We start from the raw sequence: 26757 nt of genomic DNA on the forward strand, positions 1-26757 counted from the left end.
AGTAGGCTGGAAGTGATCAACTCTCTCACAAGAGGAGTCCAAGTTTTCTTGTTCACTCATTCATATTCTGGCATCATTCTTCTTCTACCATTTTTCTAGCTGCAAGTTAGAGAGGGATGGGTACCACGAAGACTAAGCCATGGCTCTTACTTGTTCTGCTTCTAATCCTGTCTTGTTACAGAGCATGCTTCTCCATAGCTGGTATTACCCTTTCAGCAGGTCAGTCTCTTTCCTTTTCAAAGAAAGAGATCATATTATCTCAAGGTGGCACTTTTGAGCTCGGTTTCTTCACTCCAGGCTCTTCAGGAAAAATCTACCTGGGCATATGGCATAAATGGTTTGGTCCGAAGGAAACTGTTTGGATAGCAAATAGAGAAAACCCTTTGTCTGACCCATCTTCGTCAAGACTTGACCTCTCAGAAGATGGCAATCTACTCCTGTTTGAGGGTTCCTCCAAGATCCCATTTTGGTCGACAAATTTGACATTTCCCGGGTCAAATATAACTGAAGCAGTACTTCGTGATGATGGGAATTTTGTTTTGAGAAACAGGTCGAACAGGTCTTCTGTATTCTGGGAGAGTTTCGACCATCCAACCGATACATGGCTGCCAGGTGCAAAGCTTGGGGTCGATAAGCTCATTTCATGGAAAAATTCAGAAGATCCAGCACCTGGTGTGTTCTCGATGGGGTTAGACCCAAATGGAAGCAATCAGTATTTCTTAGAGTGGAACAGATCTCAAATCTATTATAGTACTGGAGTTTGGAACGGAAAATATTTCAGCTTAGTTCCTGAAATGAACAGATCGAATTCTATCTTCAACTTCACTTTTGTGCCAAGTAAAAATGGAAGTGATGGATATTTAACTTACTCTCATCGAAACCCTTCCTACCTTTTTACCCTTTCTAAATATCGGGTTGACTACAGAGGACAGTGGAGGGGACAAGTGTGGATGTCTGGCACTTCGGAATGGAGTTCATTTTCGATTACACCGAAGAATCTATCTAATGTCTTTGCTTTGTGTGGTGCGTTTGGCGTGTTACAGTACCCTGAGGATAACTCAACCCCTTGTCAGTGTCTAAAAGGTTTCGAACCATTTTCGATGAACTACACCAGACTAAACGAATGGCGAGGTGGCTGCGTGAGGAAATCCCCTTTGCAATGTGAGAATAATACGTATGCTAATGGAAAAAAAGATTGGTTCCTGCAAATATCAAACATGCAATTGCCTGCTTATTCGAAAGCATATTTGGCCGTGGATGCTAGTAGATGTAAATTGGCTTGCATGGAGAATTGTTCTTGCACTGCTTATGCTTATAATAGGAGTGGGTGTATGATATGGGAAGGAGCTCTTTTCAGCTTACAGCAACGCGGGACTGGGCAAGATGTCTATCTCAGACTTGCTGCTCATGATTATCTAGATCCAAGAACCAAAGGTAGGATGAGTCACATGAGTGAAATTAATGAAAAGTATGTTTAGGGTTGAGCTAATAGTGATTCTTGTCATTTTAATCAGGCAAAAAATGGACAGTATGGGTAGCTGTGCTGGTCCCTGCAACAGGGCTTATCTTATGCCTCGTCATTTGTTTTTCAACCAAAAGAAAGCTCAAATACATAGGTAAGTATAAACGTTCTAACCGTACATAGAAATCGCTATAAAAAATAAAAAATAATATAATGTTACTCTTTACACTCATTTTACATCAACTAACATAACGCCGTGATTTAAGTCTAAGAACTAACTTAACACCGTGATTTAAGTCTAAGTTCTAAGGAACATCATAACACAGCTTTTCTAATGGCCGAAAATGAAAAGCTATTTGTATCATTAGTCGGTGAAGATAGTATTTCAGGCTCTTGAAACTATCTGGACCTAGTTTGTGGGGTCCTCCTACAAATTTATCCATGTCTCCGGGAAGGAGTTTTGCAGTTATTTGGTCATTTCATTGATATGAGAATGATTTACTATATATATTAGTAGTACTTATTTGTGAAATGATTAAAAAAACTTACTTACCTTTTGGATACTGGCATTGTTCATTGTGGTACGTTGAACTTTGGTGAACCTAATGATGTCACCTCAGTTGGTTATCTTGGACCAACCACTGGATTTAATTCCATGTATAGTAACCAATTCTTATCATTCTATATCAAACAGGAGAGAAGGCCTCAAGCAATAATATACTCTCATTCGATTTTGATATTGAACTCCATGCAAAGGATGTTGAGTTACCACTATTCAGTTATGACAGTATATCAGCTGCAACCAATAAATTTTCAACTTTGAATAAGCTTGGAGAAGGAGGCTTTGGACCTGTTTACAAGGTACGTACATTATAATACATTTATCTAATGAATTAATCTGCTTTGAACATTATTGAGAAAATTGACATTAATGGTAAACCTTTGTAAATCGTGAAAGTTTAAAGAGCTTATCATTCTCCTTCATAGGGGAAATTACTCAGAGGGCGAAAAATTGCAGTGAAGATGCTTTCGAAAAAATCTGGACAAGGAATTGAGGAGTTCAAAAATGAGACAATACTAATTGCAAAACTCCAGCATAGAAATCTTGTCAGAATCTTAGGTTGTTGTATTGAGCGAAATGAAAAGATGTTGATATATGAGTACATGCTCAATCAAAGTTTGGATTTGTACCTTTTTGGTGAGTGAATATTTATGTATAAATGTGTATATATTTTCCTCTAATATGTTTCTAGGTTCTTAAGTACTAATTTTCTTAGTTGTACTATTTAAACAGATCAAACAAAGAAAAACATGTTAGATTGGGGGACACGCATACACATTATTGAAGGAATTGCACAAGGGATTCTTTATCTTCATCAATATTCAAGGTTACGGATCATACATAGAGATCTAAAACCCAGCAACATTCTTTTGGATAGTGAAATGAATCCGAAAATATCAGATTTTGGGATGGCTCGAATAGTTGGAGACAATGAAACAGCAACAAACACACGTCGAATTGTCGGAACTTAGTAAGTATGCAATCTATTTCACATCTAATATCTCCAAAGAAAATGATTGGAGCACTACAAGTTTGTAAGAAACTTGTAGTAAAAGTTGTATTACTCCTATCAGCACTCTATTCGCAATTCTCAGCTAAATTCGGTGAACAAACTACTAATAGAGTCATTTCCTAAATTTTGAAATGCAGTGGCTATATGTCTCCTGAATATGCTATGGATGGTTTGTACTCGATAAAGTCAGATGTGTTTAGCTTTGGAGTATTGGTACTAGAGATTGTGAGTGGCAAGAAGAACACTGGTTTCTATAACAGCGAGTCACTCAATCTTCTTAGATACGTATGTAGTTTCTATACTCTCCCAAATTCTTTATGTTTTATATTAATCTTATAAATTAAAATGCTATTAGTTTTTTTAGTTAAATTTAGTCTAATTTGAAATGAAACTAGGCTTGGGAGCTGTGGATAGATGATCGAAGTTTGGAGTTGATGGAGCCAACAATAGGATATCCTTCGTCCACTTATGTTCTATTGAGATTCATTAACATTGGCCTTCTTTGTGTCCAAGAAAGGCCAACTGATCGACCTGCCATGCCTGATGTAGTCTCAATGATTAGCAATGAACATGCTCCTCTACCTGCACCCAAGCAACCTGCTTTTACCATAGGCCGGAATGTGATTGACACAAATTCAACAAATGACAGTGTAGAAAAGGGCTCAAAAAATAGCATAACTATTTCAACAATGGAAGCGCGATGACTGATTCCTATATCAAAGAAAAAAAAAATGTTGTAAAACTAAGCTTTTTGTCTGATTTGTATGCACGTTGATATGCTACATATATACTTGTCTCTAAATGTTGTCTTTGTTCACTCATATTTTAGTTTCGTTACCAATAATACTATCCAAATATAAAATTTATAAGTTTTTACGGGATCTAAGTATAATATGTTTTTCTTCCATGTACTACGTACCTGCATTAGTTAACACTAGCCTATATTATATCTTTAGAAGATTATCACTAACCAATTTCCTTCCCTTCCCTCATCAGTAAACTAATTGGATACCAAAAATGGGTGAAATCCCAAATCTTTGGCTTGTTCCTCTTTATGTTTATTCATGAAAAAAGCAGGTTTTTAACAAGTAATTCAAGCACACGTCTACTCAATATTTTAGACCCAGACGATGAGCCGAGTAATTTGAACCATACTTGTGAACCTAACATTGTAACTAAAACTACATGTTCTTGAATATTTTGAACCATATCTTCAAATTATGCGATATACAGAACATTGTAACTAACATTAATTGTAATTAAAACTACATGTCTGCCGCCACGTCAGCAATAAGTGTTTTGTTCCTTGAATTTTTTTTTTTGCTTTTTCCTAGTTTTCTTAATTCAGGCAGTTAAAGTTACCCCTACCATAGGCTTCGTTTTGACCCTCACCGGTGTCTTCTTTGCTGCAGTGGTTTATCTTTGGGTATGCTACTACAGTTATTTCTTTGTTGAGCTACAAATTGTGTTATTGGACCTTTTAAGGTTTATATCCCTTTTTGCGCCCCTAGGCTGCACGATTCATAGTGCGTCTTACCAAACAGCCTTAATTTGCGACCACTTTTTTTAATCTTCGTACCAAGAATATATAGGGTCACGTCATTTATTTGATGCATTTCATTTTAATTTCTGTTTACCACCACTGATAAGGTTAATTTGAGGCTCTTTGTTGGGTTGTCCAACTCTATATTTTTATTTGTTGTAATTGCTTTATTGATATACTTACTATAAAATAAATTTTAAAAAAAAAAATTAAAAGAAAAAAAAATGTTACAAGTGAGCCCCACCCCCAAATATGGGATAGTAGAAAACCCGATGCAGTCAAATTCGTCAATATTTGGGATTTTATTTTTTATTTTTTTTAATGTAGGGAACCACATTTAAATTAGGGAATACAACGACGATGCTTAGGAAAATATTTGGGAATACAACGACAATATTTGGGATTTTATTTTTTGTGCTTAGGAAAAAAATAATTAAATAATAATAATAATAATAATAATAATAATAATAATAATAATAATAATAATAATAATAATAATCCTCATGTCGACTCTAGTGTGTCACAAATTTTAAGTAAAATTCATAATTAAAAGCTGGCTTGCAAATGAAGAATGTGAGCTTATATGATTAAGATTGTATTTAATAATTAATGTGAGACACTTCAAATCGTAACATTTCATCACCATATATTTCGGAATCCGACATTCACAACAGCTCACTCTATCGACACTAACTTAATTATAGTCATTTTTCTTTTGGTACATTCATTCATTTATCTATATTCAATGACTTAATATTATGCATATAGATAATATGAAGACATCGTAATTCAGCCTACAATTAAGTTGCCCTTGTGATTCAAACTTGTAACTTGTTGTCTACTCTGATACAAATTATAACAAATCTGAGGTAAAATTCATCCTTAAGATTGTAATTATCCAACGTGAAACACTCGTGGAATCTTAGCATAATGAAAGTCTTCCGATAAGTTTCTGTCAAAGACAAAGGACAGAAAGTGTTCGACTTTTGTTTCTTGTTTTCCTATTCGATGGGGGGAAAGGGGAAAGAAAGTGTTCGACTTTAATTAGCATCAATCAGCACTGTGCTTACATAAGTTTCCGAGAAGGATTATCGACCATTAGTCAAGGCAACAAGCTGGGAGCAAGCTTTCTGATAAGAAAAGTCCAGCTTTTCGTATCTAGCATCATTATTCCTCTGGCTATATGTGGCGCTACCAGTGCGTTAGAGAGAGATGGTTACCTATACGATCGAGTAAGAGTACTAGCAGCAGATTTTCAATCATTTTTTCTATATTTAGAGAACAAAACTATTGTTTATTTTCCTATAAAAAAACACATCACAATAAATTCCCTTACATCTTCCTATATCAATTAAATATTTTTTTTTACTCTTATTTTATTCTTTTTCTCTCTTTCCTACATTTTCTATCTTCTCTATATCAATTAAATATACTTTTTTTATATTAAAATAATACATAGAGAATGAATAGTAAACATGTATATATAAAAAATTATTATTCATTCCCAACCCTCTTATCTAAATATAAGGCATCTACTTTGTGAGGTTTTTCTTATGTTTTTTATGAAACTTTTTCTAAATATAACGTAATTGCTGCAAGTGCTCTAAGCCACAGCTCTTCTTTGTTCTGCTTCTTGTCCTGTCATACTACAGAGCATGCTTCTCCATTGCAGGAGATACCCTTTCAACAGGTCAGCCTCTTTCAGTGAGAAAAACCATAGTATCTGAAGGTGGCAATTTTGTGCTCGGTTTCTTCAGACCAGGTACTTCTTCAAAAATATACCTGGGCATATGGTATAATGATTTTGATGTCAAAGATGTTGTTTGGGTAGCAAATAGGGAGAACCCTTTGTCTGAGGCATCTTCATCAAGACTTGAACTCTCAGAAGATGGCAATCTAGTCCCGCTTGAAGGTTCCTCCAAGATACCATTTTGGTCAACAAATTTGCCACATCCCCTGAAAAACTCAACTGAAACAGTGCCTTTGCAAATTTCATTAAATTCTTACCAACAATTAAATACTTGCAATTTTTTTTTCTACAAAAACCGATAAGTATTTTAAGAATTTTGACACCCCTCCGTTAAAATTTAACGAAAAAATTATAATGAAATTAAAAAAAAATTGAAAGATTGATACACTAAATTGCCAATTTTTAAAGTTTAAAAGTATGATCGCAAAAATGATAAAATGTCATAAGTGATAATTGAAGTTTTTTCAAAATTTGGAGATCCTAAACAATGCTCTCCTCATTTGGGGAGCACTGCTTACAGGAGCGGAGCCAGCCTCCCCAAGTTGGGGAGCCAAATTGAAAAAAAAAAAAAAAAAAAAAAAAAAAAAAAAAAAAAAAAAAAAAAAAGTTTTCGGAGGGCCAAAATTAGAAAAAAAAAATAACAAAAATTAGGGTAAAATTTTAATTTTTTTAATTTTTTTTTTGGGAGAACCTTGCGGCTTAGGGGCACTGCTTACTAACTAATGTTTTAAAAAAAAATTGGACCATTCTCTCTCTTCACAATTTTGAAAAAAACATTGAATACGATTATTTAATTAGCTTAATAACTTGTAAATTATTTACTAAATGTGCGGACAAACATATGCAATTAATGGTTGATTCTGAAGCAAACAACCGAAAAGCAACGAAGGTTTTAAATCTTTCGTACTTAATTTTCGTGCGTGTCTTCTGGTAATTACTATAATGCATGCAACAAAAGTGGGAGAATTAGAAACCATTAATGTACATATGCGCACTCTCGATCCGCTCTCTATATTTTAAAATAAGTTTAATATAATGATCAATGTAAAACAGAATCCTATTTAACATGATGATCACTTTCTTTAATTTTATTAGTCTTGGTACCTATTTTGTTGAATTAAATTTTGGAAAAACATTTTAATCACTTGAATATATATATATATATAAAATAAAATAGTGAGAGTGGATAGCTCCGGAGATAAATGGTTTGAGCATGTAAGTTTTTAACAATGAAAAAACTTTTTTTTTTTTTTTTAACTAAAATAAAGAGTAAATTTGAACAGTCCGACGTGGCCAAATGCTATGATAATGATTCGACAATTTGCAGAGAGTCAATTCACTCTAATGCAATATTCTTAATCTAACATTAAAGGAAAACAAGGTGTACGTTCAACTTTGATCAGCGCCATGCTTAGACCCATTCAGTGACCCAGGCTTGTAAAAATGGAAGGGTCAAATCGGAAAAAAAAAAAATTGAGGGGGTAAAACTAAAAAAATTAAAAAATTAAGGGGTAAAATTTTAATTTTTTTTATTTTTTTATTTTTTTTTGTGAAAAAAAAAATTTAAGAGAAAATTTTGGGGCTTGGGGGGGGGGCCAGGCCCCCCCTAGCCCCAATGTAGGACCGCCCCTGGACCCATTCAAGCTTCTGGAAAAGAATTCTCATTTAATTCAGTAGACAGAGTGGTTATTTGTTGTTAGTTGTTAGATGTATTAAGTGACAAATTAATTCTCATTTAATTCACACAGCATAGTTTGGTTGACAAATATCCTTTGAAGCGAATGAAATGGATAGTATATATTTTATAGTCAAAATTTAAAATTAATTAATACATCTAATAGTGATAATGATGTTACATTATTTAAATTTTTTTAAAAATGTCTCAATATTAGCGTAATGCATCCCATTATATATAGGATCCGGCTACTATGCTGTAGAAAAAAGTACCGCATATCTGCTGTACTTTTTTCTACGGCTGAGATTGATACAGGAAAGTAAGAGTGTAACTATGGTAGAAAATGCCACAGCCTACTCTTTAATTCTCCTTTATTGCCCTTTGTAGAACAGGTATGACCAAAGTGCCCTCGACCCACCTCTTTCCCAAGCTCGAACACCAAAGTTCTTCGCCTGACCTCTTCACCGGATCGCCATGAATAAAACAAACAGAAAAATTTGGTAAAAGAGCCGGCAGTAGAAAAACCAAATTCTTAGAGGAAAAAAATTAAAGGTGCAACTTCATCAGATATAGAACCCCAGCTAGCCGAAAATATTACATGCATGTCAGTATTTGGGACTTACTACAGGGGATGAGCTGTGCAGGTTGATGAACGTGAAGGATGCAAATTTGCTTTCCACTAGAATTCTGTAAAGCCCACAACAGGATTAATCTGCACTCTTTCACTTCTTTTCCCACAGCAACGTATACCATATCCTCAATCATGGGAGTGGGCTCGGGAAAGGGTTGCAGAGGAGTGTGCCAGCGTGGACTTCCCGAAGGAGGTATCCTCGGAGACGGAGTTGGAGGATATTGGTAAGGGGCTGGGGCTGGGGCTGGCTGAGGAGTGTGCCGGCGTGGCCTTCTCGGAGCGGGTATCGCCGGAGACGGAGTTGGAAGATATTGGTAATGTTGCGGCAGCCTCTGCGGAAGGGTCGCAGAGTCGGTGTTCCGATCATGGCGATCTCCGGCGGAGATGTCAGGCGAAGGACTTTGGGGTTTGGTTCGAGCTGCTGGGGAAAGAGGTGGGTTGAGGGCATTTTGGTCATACTCATTCAGCAAAGGGAAATAAAGGAGAGGTTAAATGGTAGGCCTTTTAGCATTTTCTACTATAGTTAGACTCTTACTTTCCCAATTAATCTCAGCGGTAGAAAAAAGTACCGCAGATATGCGGTACTCTTTTCTACCGCATAGTAGCCGGATATATATATATATATATATATATATATGCAGGAACTTTAAATAAATATTTAATAAAAAGCTTTACCTCCGTTGTTGTGGAACTTCATTAATGCGTTTTGTACGTAGTCGTAGCTTGATTAATTGTCTGAGCCGGTGGCTGAAAAAGAAAGGAATGTGGAATATTCAGGAGTAGGCTGGAAGTGATCAACTCTGTCACAAGAAGAGTCCTATTCTGGTATCATTCTTCTTCTACCGTTTTTCTGCAAGTTAGAGAGGGATGGGTACCACGAAGACTAAGCCATGGCTCTTAATTATTTGTTCTGCTTCTAATCCTGTCTTGTTACACAGCATGCTTCTCCATAGCTGGTAATACCCTTTCAGCAGGTCAGTCTCTTTCTTTTTCAAAGAACGAGATCATATTATCCCAAGGTGGCACTTTTGAGCTCGGCTTCTTCACCCCAGGCTCTTCAGTAAAAATCCACCTGGGCATATGGTATAAATGGTTTGTTCCGAAGGAAGTTGTTTGGGTAGCAAATAGACAGGGCCGCCCTGCCAGCTTAGGCGAATTAGGCGGTTGCCTAAGGCTCCCAATAAAAAATATTAATAATTTTTTTTATATAAAAAAAAAAAAAAAGGAACTTTAATTGTTATCAATACACTTTAATAAGGCTCTAAAATATGGTAAAAAACTAAAAATAAAATTAATAAGGCCCCAAAATCTGGTAAAAATAAAATTAATAAGGCCCCAATTATCAAATATCAATGAAGATGCAAAGTCTCATTAAACAAAAATAGAAAAAAGACATAATTAAATAGATTGTCTTGTCTGTCCCAACTCCCAAGTTCCAATTACAAAAAAAAAAAATTAAATGCTAAGAGTGAAAGAAGATGGAAAGTCTTTTTGAAGATGGGAAGTCTCATTAAAAAATAATACTTAATTAAGTCCACTATATGCCCAACGTTCATTTTTTTTTTTTTTTTTTTTTTTAAGTTACATCCAACGTTCCTATTAGAGTCTATATAAGTTTCTTTTTTTATTATTATTTCAAGTTCTCTATTCAAGTCGATCTTATTCGAATTTAAATTTCTCTCTTCTTCTTCATTCTCATTATTTCCCTATAAGTTAAAATCATTCCATATCTACTCAGTGATAAAAAAGAAAAAGGGTTAGTTACCAAAAAGAATCAATCAATCAATTGCATTAACTTTTTTATTTGATTTTAGGAAATATTTTTACACTAATGACTAATTTGTCTTTCCTTGTGCAGGTTAAAAGTGTTAGATAATCCTACCATAAAGATTAAAGAGAATTCAATCTTTGACAAATCAAGTTTTATTGTTCTATTTTTTAATTTATTTTATTATATATATATATATATATATATATATATATATAATTTTTTTGTACATAAATCATGTTTATTTAATTTGTAATTACTTTTAGTTATAGATGTCTACTAGAAAATATGCTTCTGAATATGAAAAACTTAAAAAAAAAAAAAAAAAAAAAAAAAAAAAATAGTAGAAAAATTAATTGAATCTCAAAAAGGATCTTTAAATAAATTTGTTATTAGCAATAAACAAAATATAAATGATAATTTAGTTGAAAAGCACATAAATGAACAAGAAATTCATGAAAAAGAGTTAGAAGATAATGAAATAATACAACAAAAATATGACATTAAAAATAATGATAGTAACATTCAATTATGTAATATAACAGCTCTTGGTGAAGAAGTTCAGGAAAATTTAGAAGAAAATAAAAATATTGATGATATATCTAATTCTATTGTTACAAATATTTATGACCCATGTCAATGAAAAAATATTGATGTAAAATTAAGAGATTTATTAGTAGAAAATGGTCCAATAAGAGACAACAATATAAACTTTCCTAAAGATGAAAACTCTAGACATTTTTCTAGTACATTTTATATACAAAAATTATCAAATGGGGAGAAGCATGATAGAAAATGGCTAGTCTATTCAAAAGATCTAGATAGAATATTTTTTTTTTTGTTGCAAGTTGTTTAATTCAAAATCTAGTATAAATCAACTAGCCGATCGATGAAGGAACTAATGACTGGAAAAATCTTAGTGCTAAGCTTAAAAGTCATGAAACAACCAATGAACATATTACTAACATGAATGCTTGGGTTGATTTAGAAATGTGATTGTCAAAAAATAAAGCAATTGATAAAAACATCCAAGAACAAATTAACAAAGAGAAAGATCATTGGAAAAAAATATTATTGATAATTATTGTTGTAGTAAAGAATCTTGGTAAAAATAATTTGGCATTTAGAGGAAATAATGAAAAGATTTACCAAGAAAATAATGAAAATTTTTAAAGTCTAATTGAAATGATAGCAAAATTTGATCCAATAATGCAAGAACATATTCGGCGTATTAAAGATGGTGAAATTCATAATCATTATCTTGGACATAAAATCCAAAATGAATTGATACATTTGTTAGCAACTGAAATTAAAAATAATATTATTAAAAAAATTAAAGATGCAAAATATTTTTCAATTATGCTTGATTGTACCACTAATGCAAGTCATCAATAACAAATGTCTCTCATACTAAGATGTGTTGATATTTCAACAAATACAATCAAAATAGATGAACATTTTATAGAATTTATAAAAGTAGATGATACTACTGGAAAAGGTCTTTTTAATGAAATTATAGACGTAATTAAAAATCTTGAACTGAATATTAATGATATACGAGGACAAGGATACGATAATGGGTCTAACATGAAAGAAAAAGAACGAGTGGTAAAAAAAAGACTTCTTGTTATTAATTCTAAAGCGTTTTACACACCATGTGGTTGTTATAGTCTTAACCTTGTAATAAGTGATATGACAAATTCTTGTCCTAAAGCTATAACTTTTTTTGGAATTGTACAACGTATATATTCTTTGTTTCCTTCATCTACAAAAAGATAGAAAATTTTACAAGATAATGTATCGGGTTTAACTCTTAAGCCTCTCTCACAAACATGTTGAGAAAGTCGGATTGAAAGCATTAAAGCCATAAAATTTCAAACCCCACAAATTATAGTTGCTTTTTGTAATTAGCAAAAACAAGTAAAGATTCTATAACAAAAAGTGAAGCTAATTGTTTAGCAACCTATGAGATTGAAAGTTTTAAATTCTTATGAAGCATGACTATTTGGTATGATATAGTATTTGCCGTTAATACTGTTAGTAAAAATTTACAATCAAAAGACATGCATAATATTGATGTTGCTATAGATCATTTAAATGTCTTATTTCTTATTTTAAAAATTATAGAGAAAATGAATTTACATCTGTTATGATTTTATCTAAAGAGATTGCAACTAAAATGGAAATAGAATATGTATTTCATGAAAAACGTATAATTTGAAGAAGAGTAATGATTCACTACCACCTAAATTTACAACTTTTTACCACCTTGTCTATGTGGCAAGGTGGAAGAAACAGTTTGATGAGATTGCCAATGACAAGGCAACATAATCTGCTGAAGAATCTTTTATAATTGATTATTTATTATATATAGTAGATCAAGCCATTTCTTCAATTCAAAATAGGTTTGAACAATTTCAGATATATGAAAATAAATGTTGTAGAACCAATTTGATGCAGGGCACAAGGCACGAGCTATAGATTACACCAACCCATGGTCTTGTCGTTGCGTTGCGTGATTGAAAGCTTAATCATTATTGGACTTTTTATTAGTTTGTATTTTTGTTACAGAGAAATTTTAGTACCGCTTCACGTGATCGGTTTAAATTATAAATTATTTTTTGTGGTATAAAAAATAAAATTGTAAAGTTTTTGTGATAGGCAAAAATTACAAATTACAAATTACTTTTTTAAGTTGTTTTTTTGTCCACAAATTGAACAAAAATCGTTAATTTGCCATGTCAGTCTAATAAAAATGCACGCGTGTCTTTCTCAATAATTATATATATATATATATATATATATATATATATATATATATATATATATATATATATATATATATATATATATATATATATATATATTAAAAATTAAAACTTCAAATTTTTTTATTTTTTATTTTTTTCCTGTTTGCTTGGTAGGTGCATTGCTTAAAATAAGATAACTTCTTCGTCAAGTGGTAGAACCAGCCACTAGTGGATCTTGCCATCAGTATCACTTAATGAGCATTCACGTCCAACTACCTAATTTGTTGAAAAAGTTATTATAGGAAGCCAGAATGCTACAATGACTCTTTTTAGCTATGCATCTGCCTGCCGAGTTTGATACAAAATTTGGGAGAAAATATTACTAACATGGATCTCTTGTTACTTTTGTAATCATATCTTTAAAATTTATGAAGTAATAATTTAGTGTGTTTATCTTTCAATTTCTTTTAATTTTTATCCATTCATTAGGATTTTTCAATATTAAATCCTGTCAAAATTTTTAAAATATTTTTTTTTAAAATAAAAAAAAATTATATATATATATATATATATATATATATATATATATATATATGAAAGATTCAGGTATGTATATTTTTGAAAATTTCATTAAATCCTTACCAACAACTAAATCCTTGCAATTTTTTTTCCCTAAAAAAAAGACAAGTATTTTAGGAATTTTGACACCCCTCCATTAGGATTTAATGGAAAATTCTAACCGATGATTAAAATTGAAAAAAATAATAATAATTAAAAGATTGATATACTAAATTGACAACTTTTAAAGTTTAAAAGTATGATTACAAAAGTGATGAAATACCATGAGTGGTAATTGAAGTTTTTTCAAAATTTGGAGATCCTAAACAATGCTCTCCTCATTTGGGGAGCACTATTTACTAACTAATGTTAAAACAACATTAAAACAATTAAAAAATAAATAAAAATCAGCGAATACGATTATTTAATTAGCTTAATAACTTGTAAATTATTTACTAAATGTGCCGACAAACATAAGCAATGTCTGATTCTGAAGCAAACAACCGAAAATCGATGAAGGTGTTAAATCTTATGCACTTAATTTTTGTGCGTGTCTTCTGGTTACTATAATGCATGAAACGAAAGCGAGAGAATTAGAAACCATTAACATACGCGCACTCTCTGCACTCTATATTTTAAAAAAAGTTTAATATAATTATCAATGTAAAACAGAATCCTATTTAACATGATGATCACTTTCTTTTATTAGTCTTGGTACGTATTTTGTTGAATTAAATTTTGGAAAAACATTTTAATTACTTGAATATATATATATAATATATATATATATATATATATATATATATATATATATATATATAGTAAAAGTGGATAGCTCCAGAAATAAGTACTTTGAAAAAAGTGAGTTTTTAACATTGAAAAAACTTTCTTCTTTTTTTTTTTAACTAAAATAAAGAGTAAATTTGAACAGTCGGATGTGGCCAAATGCTATGATAATGATTCAACAATTTGCAGAGAGTCAATTCACTCTAATGCAATATTCTCAATCTAACATTAAAGGAAAACCATTTCAGATACAAGGAGACAAGGTGTTCAACTTTGATCAGCGCCATGCTTAGACCCATTCAAGCTTCTGAAAAAGAATTCTCATTCAATTCAGTCAACAGAGTGGATATTCATTGTTAGTTGTTAGATGCATTAAGCAACAAATTAATTCTCATTTAATTCACACAGCATAGTTTGGTTGACAAATATCTTTTGAAGCGAATGAAATAGATAAGTATATATTTTATAGTCAAAATTTAAAGTTAAATAAAATGAATAGTATATATTTTCTAGTCATTAGGGTTGAGCATGGGGTGGGGGGGGCGGGGATGCCCATTTTTTGGCACCGTCCCGCACCCCTGTGGGTTGCGAAAATCGCACCCGCAAACCGCACAAAATGGGGAGAACCCGTGCGGTGCGGGGGTGATGCGGTGTGGGGTGATGCGGGGCGGGGGTGCGGGTTGTGCGGGTATATGCGGGTTTTATACCTAGGTCTAGAAACATCTAGATTTTCTCAGGAACCAAACAAGAAAATTAAATTCAAACAATACCACTATACCAGATTCAAACAATAAAATCACAAACAAATCACAAAACCCAGATTCAAACAAATCACAAAAAAGGGTTGAGACTCAGAGGTCAGTGACCTTAAGATCGGTGACTCGGCAACGACGGCGAGGCCTCTTGAGGCGAGCGTCGACGATCTGCCGGCCGTTCCCGGTCTCCTCGGAGCGTCGACGATCTTCTCGCTGTTCCTGGTGACTCAACGAGGCCAATCAACTTCCATAATTCCATTTGAGCAGATGTAGCACGCATGATTCGGTAGGAAATCGTGAAGAAGAAGAAGAAGAAGAAGAAGAAGAAGATGCGAAAGGGTATGTGCGGCGCTAGGGTTTACGAAGAAAAGAAAGGAAAAATATGAAGGGGGGAGGGGGGTGTGGGCGTGCGGCACTGTAAATGTGTAATTTTTTTTTTTTTTTTTAATGTGCGGGGCGGGTCCCCGGGGTTTTTAAAAACCCCAACCCGCAACCCGCCCCGCACGGGTTTACCAGTTTTTGACCCGCACCCACAAAAAATCAACTAAAACCCGTGATTTTTGGGGCGGGGCGTGCGGGTTGGGGCGGATCCGTGGGTATTTGATCAGCCCTACTAGTCATAATTTAAAATTAATATATTTAACAGTAATAACGATGCTACATTATTTAAATTTATTAAAAAATGTCTCTATATTAGGGTAATGTGTACCATTATATATTCAGTAACTTTAATAAATATTCAATAAAAAGCTTTACCTCCGTTGTTGTGGAACTCCATTAATGCGTACATGTACGTACTCGTAGCTTGGTTAATTGTCTGAGCCGGTGGCTGAAAAAGAAAGGAATGTGGAATATTCAGGAGTAGGCTGGAAGTGATCAACTCTGTCACAAGAAGAGTCCAAGTTTTCTTGTTCACTCATTCATATTCTGGCATCATTCTTCTTCTACCATTTTTCTAGCTCCAAGTTAGAGAGGGATGGGTACCACGAAGACTAAGCCATGGCTCTTATTTGTTCTGCTTCTAATCCTGTCTTGTTGCACAGCATGCTTCTCCATAGCTGGTAATACCCTTTCAGCAGGTCAGTCTCTTTCTTTTTCAAAGAACGAGACCATATTATCTCAAGGTGGCACTTTTGAGCTCGGTTTCTTCACTCCAGGCTCTCCAGTAAAAATCTACCTGGGCATATGGTATAAAAGTTTTGTTCCGAGGGAAGTTGTTTGGGTAGCAAATAGAGAAAACCCTTTGTCTGACCCAAGACTTCACCTCTCAGAAGATGGCAATCTACTCCTGTTTGAGGGTTCCTCCAAGATCCCATTTTGGTCGACAAATTTAACATTTCGCGGGTCAAATATAACTGAAGCAGTACTTCGTCATGATGGGAATTTTGTTTTGAGAAACAGTTCGAACACGTCTTCTATATTTTGGGAGAGTTTCGACCATCCAACCGATACATGGCTGCCAGGTGCAAAGCTTGGGGTCGATAAGCACATTTCATGGAAAAATTCAGAGGATCCAGCACCTGGTGTGTTCTCGTTGGGGTTAGACCCAAATGGAAGCAATCAGTATTTCTTAGAGTGGAACAGATCCCAAAACTATTGGAGTTCTGGAGTTTGGAACGGAAAAATTTTCAGCTTAATTCCTGAAATGAACGCATTTGTGCCAAGGAAAAATGTTCCGTTTAGTTCTATCTTCACCTACACTTTTGTGCCAAGTAAAAATGGAAGTGATGGATATTTAACTTACTCTCTTCAAAACCCTTCTTACCTTTCTAAATATCGGGTTGACTACAGAGGACAGTGGAGGCTACGAGTGTGGATGTCTGGCCCTTGGGAATGGAGTTCATTTTGGACTGGACCGAGGAATCTATCTGATGTCTTTGCTTTGTGTGGTGCGTTTGGCGTGGTACAGTACCCTGAGAATTACTCAACCCCTTGTCAGTGTCTAAAAGGTTTCGAACCATTTTCGATGAACTACACCAGACTAAACGATTGGCGAGGTGGCTGCGTGAGGAAATCCCCTTTGCAATGTGAGAAGAATAATACGTATGCTAATGGAAAAAAAGATTGGTTCTGGAAAATGCCAAACATGCGATTGCCTGTTCATTCGAGAGCATATTTGGCCGTGAATGCTAGTAGATGTGAATTGGCTTGCACGGAGAATTGTTCTTGCACTGCTTATGCTTATAATAGGAGTGGGTGTATGATATGGGATGGAGCTCTTTTCAACTTACAGCAACGCGAGATTGGGCAAGATATCTATCTCAAACTTGCTGCTGATGAGTATCTGGATCCAAGTACGAAAGGTAGGATGAGTGAAATGAAAAGTATGTTTAATTAGGGTTGAGCTAAAAGTGATTCTTGTCATTTTAATCAGGCAAAAAATGGAGAGTATGGGTAGCTGTGCTGGTCCCTGCAACAGGGCTTATCTTATGCCTCGTCATTGGTTTTTCAACCAAAGGAAAGCTCAAATGCATAGGTAAGTGTAAACGTTCTAACGGTACATAGAAATCACTATCAATCAAAAAAGAGTAATATTACTTTTTACATTCATTTTATACCGACTATTAATTAGTTCTTAGGACGTCACTTAACACGCTTTCCTAATGGCCCAACAATGAAAATCTGTTTGTATTATTGGTTGGTGAAGATAGTGTTTCAGGCTCTTGATCGAAACTATCTGAACCTAGTTTTTGGGGGTCCTCCTACAAACTTAACCATGTCTCCGGGAAGGAGCTTTGCAGTTATTTGGTCATTTCACTGAAATGAGAATGATTTACTATATTATTAGTACTTGCGGAAATGACTAAAAAAACTTACTTACCTTGGATACTGGCCTTGCTCATTGTGGTTGAACTTTGGTGAACCTAATTAATGATGTCACCTCAGTTGCTTATCTTGGACCAACCACTGGATTTAATTCCATGTACGTATCCAATTCTTATCATTCTATATCAAACAGGAGAGAAGGCCTCAAGCAATAATCTACTCTCATTTGATTTTGATACTGAACTCCATGCGAAGGATGCTGAGTTACCACTGTTTAGTTATGAAAGCGTATCAGCTGCAACTAATAAATTTTCAGATTTGAATAAGCTTGGAGAAGGAGGTTTTGGACCTGTTTATAAGGTACACTACATTTTTCTAATGAATCTGCTTTGAACATTATTGAGAAAACCGACATTAATGGTAAACTGTCATGAATTGTGAAAGTTTAAGGAGCTTATCATTCTCCTTCGTAGGGGAAATTACTCAGAGGGCGAGAAATTGCAGTGAAGATGCTTTCAAAAAGATCTGGGCAGGGAATCGAGGAGTTCAAAAATGAGACAATATTAATTGCAAAACTCCAGCATAGAAATCTTGTCAGAATCTTAGGTTGTTGTATTGAGCGAAATGAAAAGATATTAATATATGAGTACATGTTCAATCAAAGTTTGGATTTCTACCTTTTTGGTAAGTGCGCATATTTATGTATATATGTGTATATATTTTCCTGTAATATGTTTCTAGGTTCTTAAGTACTAATTTTCTTAGTTGTACTATTTAAACAGATCAAACAAAGAAAAACATGTTAGATTGGGGGACACGCATACACATTATTGAAGGAATTGCACAAGGAATTCTTTATCTTCATCAATATTCAAGGTTACGGATCATACATAGAGATATTAAGCCCAGCAACATTCTCTTGGATAGTGAAATGAATCCAAAAATATCAGATTTTGGGATGGCTCGAATAGTTGGAGACAATGAAACGCCAACAAACACACGTCGAATTGTCGGAACTTAGTAAGTATGCAATCTATTTCACATCTAATATCTCCAAAGAAAACGATTGGAGTACTACAACTTTTATTACAATATTTTTACAATATGATGTGATAGTTCACAATTGGTAAAATAACTAAAAGTGTATTGTTGACAAATCAATCACTAACAATTTTTTTGCTTAATCATTTTACCAATTATAGACTGTCACATCAAGTTTGTAAGGGACTTGTAGTAAAAGTTATACTACTCCTAACAGCACTATATTTGCAATTCTCAGCTAAATTCGCTAAACAAGCTACTAATAGTCATTTCCTAAATTTTGAAATGCAGTGGCTATATGTCTCCTGAATATGCTATGGATGGTTTGTACTCGATAAAGTCAGATGTGTTTAGCTTTGGAGTATTGGTACTAGAGATTGTGAGTGGCAAGAAGAACACTGGCTTCTATAATAGCGAGTCACTCAATCTTCTTAGATACGTATGTAGTTTCTATACTCTCCTGAATTCTTTTTGTTTTATATTAATCTTATAGATTAAAATGCTATTAGTTTTTTTTAATTAAATTTAGTCTGATTTGAAATGTAACTAGGCTTGGGAGCTATGGATAGATGATCGAAGTTTGGAGTTGATGGAGCCAACAATAGGATATCCTTCTTCTACTTCTGTTCTATTGAGATTCATTAACATTGGCCTTCTTTGTGTCCAAGAAAGTCCGACTGATCGACCTACCATGCCTGATGTAGTCTCAATGATTAGCAATGAACATGCTCCTCTACCTACACCCAAGCAACCTGCTTTTACCAGAGGCCGGAATGTGATTGACACAAATTCAACAAATGACAGTACTGCAGAAAATGGCTCAAATAATAGCGTAACTATTTCAACAATGGAAGCGCGATGACTGATTCCTATATCAAAGAAACAAAATGTTGTAAAACTAATCTTTTTGGCTGATTTGTATGCACGTTGATATGCTACATACTTGTCTCTAAATGTTGTCTTTGTTCCCTCATATTTTAGTTTCGTTACCAATAATACTATCCAGATAGAATTTATAAGTTTTTATGTACTACCCACATTAGTTAACACTAGTCTGTAATGTCTTTAAAAGATTATCACTAACCAATTTCCTTCCCCTCCGGCCCTCAGTAAACTAATTGGATACCAAAAATGGGTGAAATCCCAAATCTTTGGCTCGTTCCTCTTCTTTTAACAATTAATTCAAGCACACGTCTACTCAATATTTTAGACCCAGACTATGAGTAATTTGAACTACACATCAAAACTATACTTGTGAACCTAACATTGTAACTAAAACTAGGTCTTCTCGAATATTTTGAACCATATCTTCAAATTGCGATATACATAACATTGTAACTAAAACTACATGTCCGCCACCACGTCAACAATCAGTATTTTGTTCCTTGATTTTTTTTGCTTTTCTTAGTTTTTTTGGGGCTGTTAAAGCTACCTCCACCATAGGCTTCGTTTTGACCCTCATCGGTGTCATCTTTTCTGCAGTGGTTTATCTTTGGATATGCTACTGCAGTTGTTTCTTTGTTGGGCTACTGATTGGGTTATTGAACCTTTTGAGGTTTATGACCCTTCTTGCGCCTCTAGGCCGGCTGCACGATTCATGGTGCGCTTTACCAAACCGCCTTAATTTGCGATCACTTTTTTTAGTCTTCGTACCAAAAATATATAGGGCCGCATCATTTATTTGATACATTTCCTTTTATGTCCCGTTTGTTTTGGCGTAAAATGATTTCTGGAAAATGGTTACGGTATTTTTCGGTGTTTGGTAGAGCGAAAATAATGGTCAACCAGAAAATGATTTCCGTTTGACCAAAAATGTTTAATAAATTTCGGAAAATGATTTATGCTTTTTAAAAGCGTAAATCATTTTCCGTAAATGGTAGATGCAATCAATTCTTTTTTAAACAATGCAGTCGACATTTACGTTCAAGCAGTTAATTATTGCCGAATTTCGACAAGTCAGATTCCGACTTCGGTCGGTGCCGGAATTCAGCGACGTCCGGCAGATGTCGCTAGATTTCGGGGATACCATGCAAGATTCCGGCCAAACTGGCCGGATCTCCGCTATCTCGCCGGATTCCAGTCCAGATCCAGCCCGAACACCGAAGATCCAGCCATCTGGCCAGAATCCTAGACAGATCCGGCCGTCTGGCCGGGATACTGGCCGGAGAGGCCGGATCCGGCCAGAACGGCCGGACCCCCCGCATTTGGCCAGATCCGGCTGTTCTGGCCGGAAACAGGCCAGGACGGCCGGTTTCCGGTCAACTGGACGGGATCCGGCCGTTTTGTGCCGGATTCCGGCAATTTTTGCCAGAATTTGTATATGCCAAATTTAAAAAAATATATATTTTTATATTATTTTATATTAATATTTTTTATTTTGTGAATAAAATTTAATTTTTTTAAATTAATATGATTAAATTAAAATATAAAAAATATTTGTAATTTTCAGTACGCGCCAAACACCGAAAAATGATTTCAACGGAAAATATTTTTCTGAAAAATAATTTCCCTGAAACTATTTTACGACGGAAACCATTTACACCGAAACAAACGGAGCATTAATTTATGTTTACTACTATTGATGAGGTTAATTTGGGGCTCTTTATTGGGTTGTCCAGCCCTATATTTTTATTTGTTGTAATTGCTTTGTTGATATACTTACAAAAAAAAAAAAAAAATGATATTAATAATCCTCATGTGGACTCTAGTGTGTCACAAATTTTAAGTAAAATTCATTATTAAAAATTGGCTTGCAAATGAAGAATGTGAGCTTATATGATTAAGATTGTACTTAATAATTAATGTGTAACACTTAAGATCGTAACATTTCATCACCGTACCTTTCGAAATTCGATATCCATAGCTGCTCACTCTATCAACACTGACTTAGTGATAGTCATTTCTCTTTTAGCACTTTCACTCATTCAACTATATTCAATGGCTTAATACTACGCATATACATAACATGAAGAAATTGTAATTCAGCCTATAATTAAGTTGCCCTTGTGATTCAAACTTGTAACAAATTATAACAAATCTGAGGTAAAATTCATCCTTAAGATTGTAATTATCCAACGTGATGAAACACTCGTGGAATCTTAGCATAATGAAAGTCTTCCGATATTCTGTCAAAGACAAAGGACAGAAAGTGTTCGCCTTTTGTTTCTTTTTTTCCTATTCGAAAGGGGAAAGGAGAAAGGTGAAAGAGAGTGTTCGACTTTAATCAGCATCAATCAGCATTCACACTGTGCTTAGATGAGTTTCCGAGAAGGATTATCGACCATTAGTCAAGGCAACAAGCTGGGAGCAAGCTTTCTGATAAGAAAAGTCCAGCTTTTCTTGCTCTCATTCATATCTAGCATCATTATTGTGACGTCCCACATCGCCTGGGAATGAGGATGTGCTTATATGTATAAATGCACCCTATATGACACAACGCGTTTTAAAGCCGTGATGGCAATGAACCTATCAGAACTCCGCAGTTAAGCGAGCCGCTGCGAGAGCAATCTCAGGATGGGTGACCTCCTGGGAAGTCTGGTATGGGGAGCCAAAAGCGGACAGTATTGTGTCATTGGGGGTGGATCGTTACAATTATTCCTCTGGCTATCTGCGGCGCTGCCGGTTGGAGAGAGATGGTTACCTATACGAGTAAGCCATGGCTCTTCTTTGTTCTGCTTCTTGTCCTGTCGTTCTACAGAGCATGCTTCTCCATTGCAGGAGATACCCTTTCAACAGGTCAGCCTCTTTCAGTGAGAAAAACCATAGTATCTGAAGGTGGCAATTTTGTGCTCGGTTTCTTCAGACCAGGTACTTCTTCAAAAATATACCTGGGCATATGGTATAATGATTTTGATGTCAAAGATGTTGTTTGGGTAGCAAATAGGGAGAACCCTTTGTCTGAGGCATCTTCATCAAGACTTGAACTCTCAGAAGATGGCAACCTAGTCCTGCTTGAAGGTTCCTCCAAGATACCATTTTGGTCGACAAATTTGCCACATCCCCTGAAAAACTCAACTGAAGCAGTACTTCACGATGATGGAAATTTTGTTTTAAGAGATAGTTCCAACCAGTCTACTATCTTTTGGGAGAGTTTCGACCATCCAACCGATACATGGCTGCCGGGTGGAAAGCTTGGAATCGATAAGATTACTGGAAAATCGAAGCAGCTTATTTCATGGAAAAATTCAAAAGATCCTGCACCTGGTGTGTTCTCGTTTGGGTTAGACTCGGATAGAAGCAGTCAACTTATCTTGGAGTGGAACAGATCCCAAAAGTATTGGAGCTCTGGATTTTGGACTGGAAAATATTTCAGCTTATTTCCTGAGATTGGGAACAATAAAATCTTCAACTTCATTTTTGTGTCAAACGCAAATGAAAGTTACTTTACTTACTCTGTTTCTAATAGCTCATTCAGATTTAAATTTATCGTGAACTCTTCAGGAGAGATCCAGCAACTGGCGTGGTTGGCTGGCCCTTTGGTTTGGAATTTACTTTTGTCTCAACCGACACAACTTTCTGATGTCTTTTCTTTTTGTGGTGCGTTTGGCGTGTACCATGAGAGTTCCCCAAACCCCTGTGAGTGTCTAGAATTTTTCGAACCATTTTCGATTGAAGACACCAGACTAGATGATTGGTCAGGTGGTTGTGTGAGGAAATACCCTCTAAAGTGTGGCAATAGTACTTATGCTAACGGCAAAAAAGATGAGTTCATGCAAATAAAGAACATGAGATTGCCTGTAAATGCCAAAGAATATATGACAGTGAGTCGATGGAATTGTGAAGCGGTTTGCTTGAATAATTGTTCTTGCACAGCTTATGCTTATAATGGCAGCGTGTGTATGATGTGGGAAGGAGCTCTTTTGAACTTACAGCAACTCTCATATGATGGCGGACAACATATCTATGTCAAAATTGCCGCTTATCAGCATCAGAGTACCAAAGGCAGGATAAAAAAAATGAATTCTACATAAATTTATGTTATCTGAATACTTAAAATTCTCGACTATGGTTGAGCTAATATTGATTCTTGTCATCATAATCAGGTAACAAATTGAAAGTATGGGTGATTATAGCCGTGCTGGTCTCTGCAACAGGGCTTGTCTTATGCCTCTTCTCCATTTGTTTTTCAAGAAGGAGAAAGCTCAAACGCAAAGGTAAGTGAAATGGGAATGAATTACAATACTTTTTTATATTTATCTGCGAAAATGACAGAAGAAACTTATCTGCCCTTGTGATTGAACTTTGTCGAACGTAAGGCTGTCACCTGCTTAATTGATTTTATCAGAACGAGCTCTGGAATTTCCGCCAAAGTGACAAAGTCTTATCATTGTATATGAAACAGGAGAGGAGGCCTCAGGCAATGATCTACTGTTATTTGATTTCAATACTGAACTTCATGCAATTAATGATGGAACAAACACTACAGAGAATCTGAAGAAAATAGGGGAGAAGGATGTTGAGTTGCCACTATTCAGTTACGAGAGTGTATCAGCTGCAACTAATAATTTCTCGGCTATGAATAAGCTTGGAGAAGGAGGTTTTGGACCTGTTTACAAGGTGGGTTTCATTTTCCTAATGAATGTGCTTTGAACACCATTAAGAAAACCGACATTAATGGTAAATCTTCACAAAAAGTTTAAAGAGCTTATGGTTCTCCTTTATAGGGGAAATTACTAAGGGGGCAGGAAATTGCAGTAAAGATGCTTTCAAAAAGATCTGGACAAGGGCTTGAGGAGTTCAGAAATGAGACAGTACTGATTGCAAAACTCCAACACAGAAATCTTGTCAGACTCTTGGGTTGTTGTATCGAGCGAGATGAGAAGATATTAATATACGAATACATGGCCAATAAAAGTTTGGATTTCTACCTTTTTGGTGTGTGCATGTTTCGTCATCTTGTTGCTCTTTTCTTTCTTTTTTTTGTCCATGCATATACTTTGAACTTCTAAAAAAATTCTAGCTTTTTTAGTATTAATTTTCTGAGTTGTGTTGTTTAAACAGATCCTATCAAGAAAAAGATGTTAGATTGGGATACACGCATACGCATTATTGAAGGAGTTGCTCAAGGGCTTCTTTATCTTCATCAACATTCAAGACTACGAATCATACATAGAGATCTGAAACCTAGTAATATTCTCTTGGATAGTGAAATGAATCCAAAAATATCAGATTTTGGCTTGGCTCGAATAGTTGGAGGCAATGAAACACAAGCAAACACACATCGAATTGTCGGAACTTAGTAAGTATGCAATCTATTTCACATCTAATATTTGCAAAGGAAGTTGTAGTGCCCTTAACAACACTCTATTTACAATTCTCGGCCAAATTCATTACCCAAGCTACTAATAGAGTCATTTACTAAACTTTTGAATGCAGTGGTTACATGTCTCCTGAATATGCTATGGAGGGTCTATACTCGATAAAGTCTGATGTCTTTAGTTTTGGAGTACTGCTACTCGAGATCGTGAGTGGCAAAAAGAATACTGGCTTCAACAAGAACGAGTCACTCAATCTTCTTATATATGTGTGTTGCTTTTATACCTCCTCAAGTTCTTTATGCTTTAGAGTAATCTTTTAAATTGAAATACTTAGTTTTTTTTAGTAAAATTTACAATAATTTAAAATAACAGGCTTGGGAGTTGTGGAGAGATGATCGAAGTTTGGAGTTGATGGATTCGACAATAGGGTGTCCTTCCACTTTTATTATATTGAGATTCATTAACATTGGCCTTCTTTGTGTTCAAGAAAGCCCCGCGGATCGACCTACTATGCCAGACCTACTCTCATTTATTAGCAACGAACTTTCACCTCTACCTACACCCAAGCAACCTGCATTTGCCACCATCTATAATATGATGGACACAAATTCAACAACTGCCAGGGAAGGGAGTTGCACATTAAACAACATCACTATTTCAACAATGGAAGCTCGATGAATGCTGTAGAACAGACGTTTCTATCTGATATAGTGATATGTGTGGACATGATCAATATGCTTCATACTAGTTACAAAGCGAAAGACTCAAGTAGGCCTAAGGTCCGCTAAGAATCAGTTGGAGGCGGCGAAGGCCGAGCTGGTGGCCGGGAGCCAAGCTTGAGGCCCTGGATAAGCTTTGGGTTGAGTCAATTTTTCTTTCATACACTTTTAGTCTTTGTGGTGTTAGAATCATTCTCAGCTGTGTAAGGAACAATATTTGTGATAATACTCGTTAAAATATATTTTGGAATTTGTCTTGTGTAATTTTTTGCTTGTCATAAGCTTCCATTAGAAAGGGTATTGGGTAAATGAATCCAAGGGGCTTGTGCTCCCTCATAGTGCTTCCGAGCTGTTAGGTTTAATGTTGGCTAATTTAGCGTCTAAAACAAACTAGTGTTTTAAGTTTAATTTGGCTAGAGTTAGTTGGTACTTACGTTGGAATTCAAAATCTTGATCATTATTGAAGAACTGAGAAGTACAGTCAGAGTCTCAGTCGGTGATCGTCCAAACAAGAGTCTTTTACAAAGGGGTAGTTTGTTGGGGAACAAGCCAAGTTTTGTTTATAAAAGTTTTATAAGTATAAACTACTTGTAATTTTTAATCCTCTATAGTAGATCGGTTTCGAGAGTTTAGCTACCCTTAAGTGGTTTTACTCTTAGTGAGTTCTTCAACAAGTTTCCACTTCGTCACCACTCCTTGTGTTTGATTGGTTTATGCTTTTA

The 26757-nt window shown here is 35.0% G+C and overlaps 1 protein-coding gene across 1 annotated transcript; it reads left to right on the forward strand.

The window, feature by feature from the left end:
* On the forward strand, nt 1-26299 carry LOC133882068 (uncharacterized). Its single transcript, XM_062321172.1, has 15 exons — nt 1-1434; nt 1515-1616; nt 2157-2323; nt 18492-18702; nt 18801-19038; nt 19351-19498; nt 19610-19891; nt 20570-20659; nt 22653-24000; nt 24102-24212; nt 24401-24615; nt 24723-24933; nt 25060-25297; nt 25435-25582; nt 25689-26299. The coding sequence occupies exons 1-15, from the start codon at nt 117-119 to the stop codon at nt 25992-25994; spliced, it is 5133 nt and encodes a 1710-aa protein (XP_062177156.1). The 5' UTR covers nt 1-116; the 3' UTR covers nt 25995-26299.
* Nucleotides 26300-26757: the final 458 nt, after the last annotated feature.

This window comes from Alnus glutinosa, chromosome 11 (genome assembly GCF_958979055.1).
Source record: "Alnus glutinosa chromosome 11, dhAlnGlut1.1, whole genome shotgun sequence".
Lineage (NCBI taxonomy): Eukaryota > Viridiplantae > Streptophyta > Magnoliopsida > Fagales > Betulaceae > Alnus > Alnus glutinosa.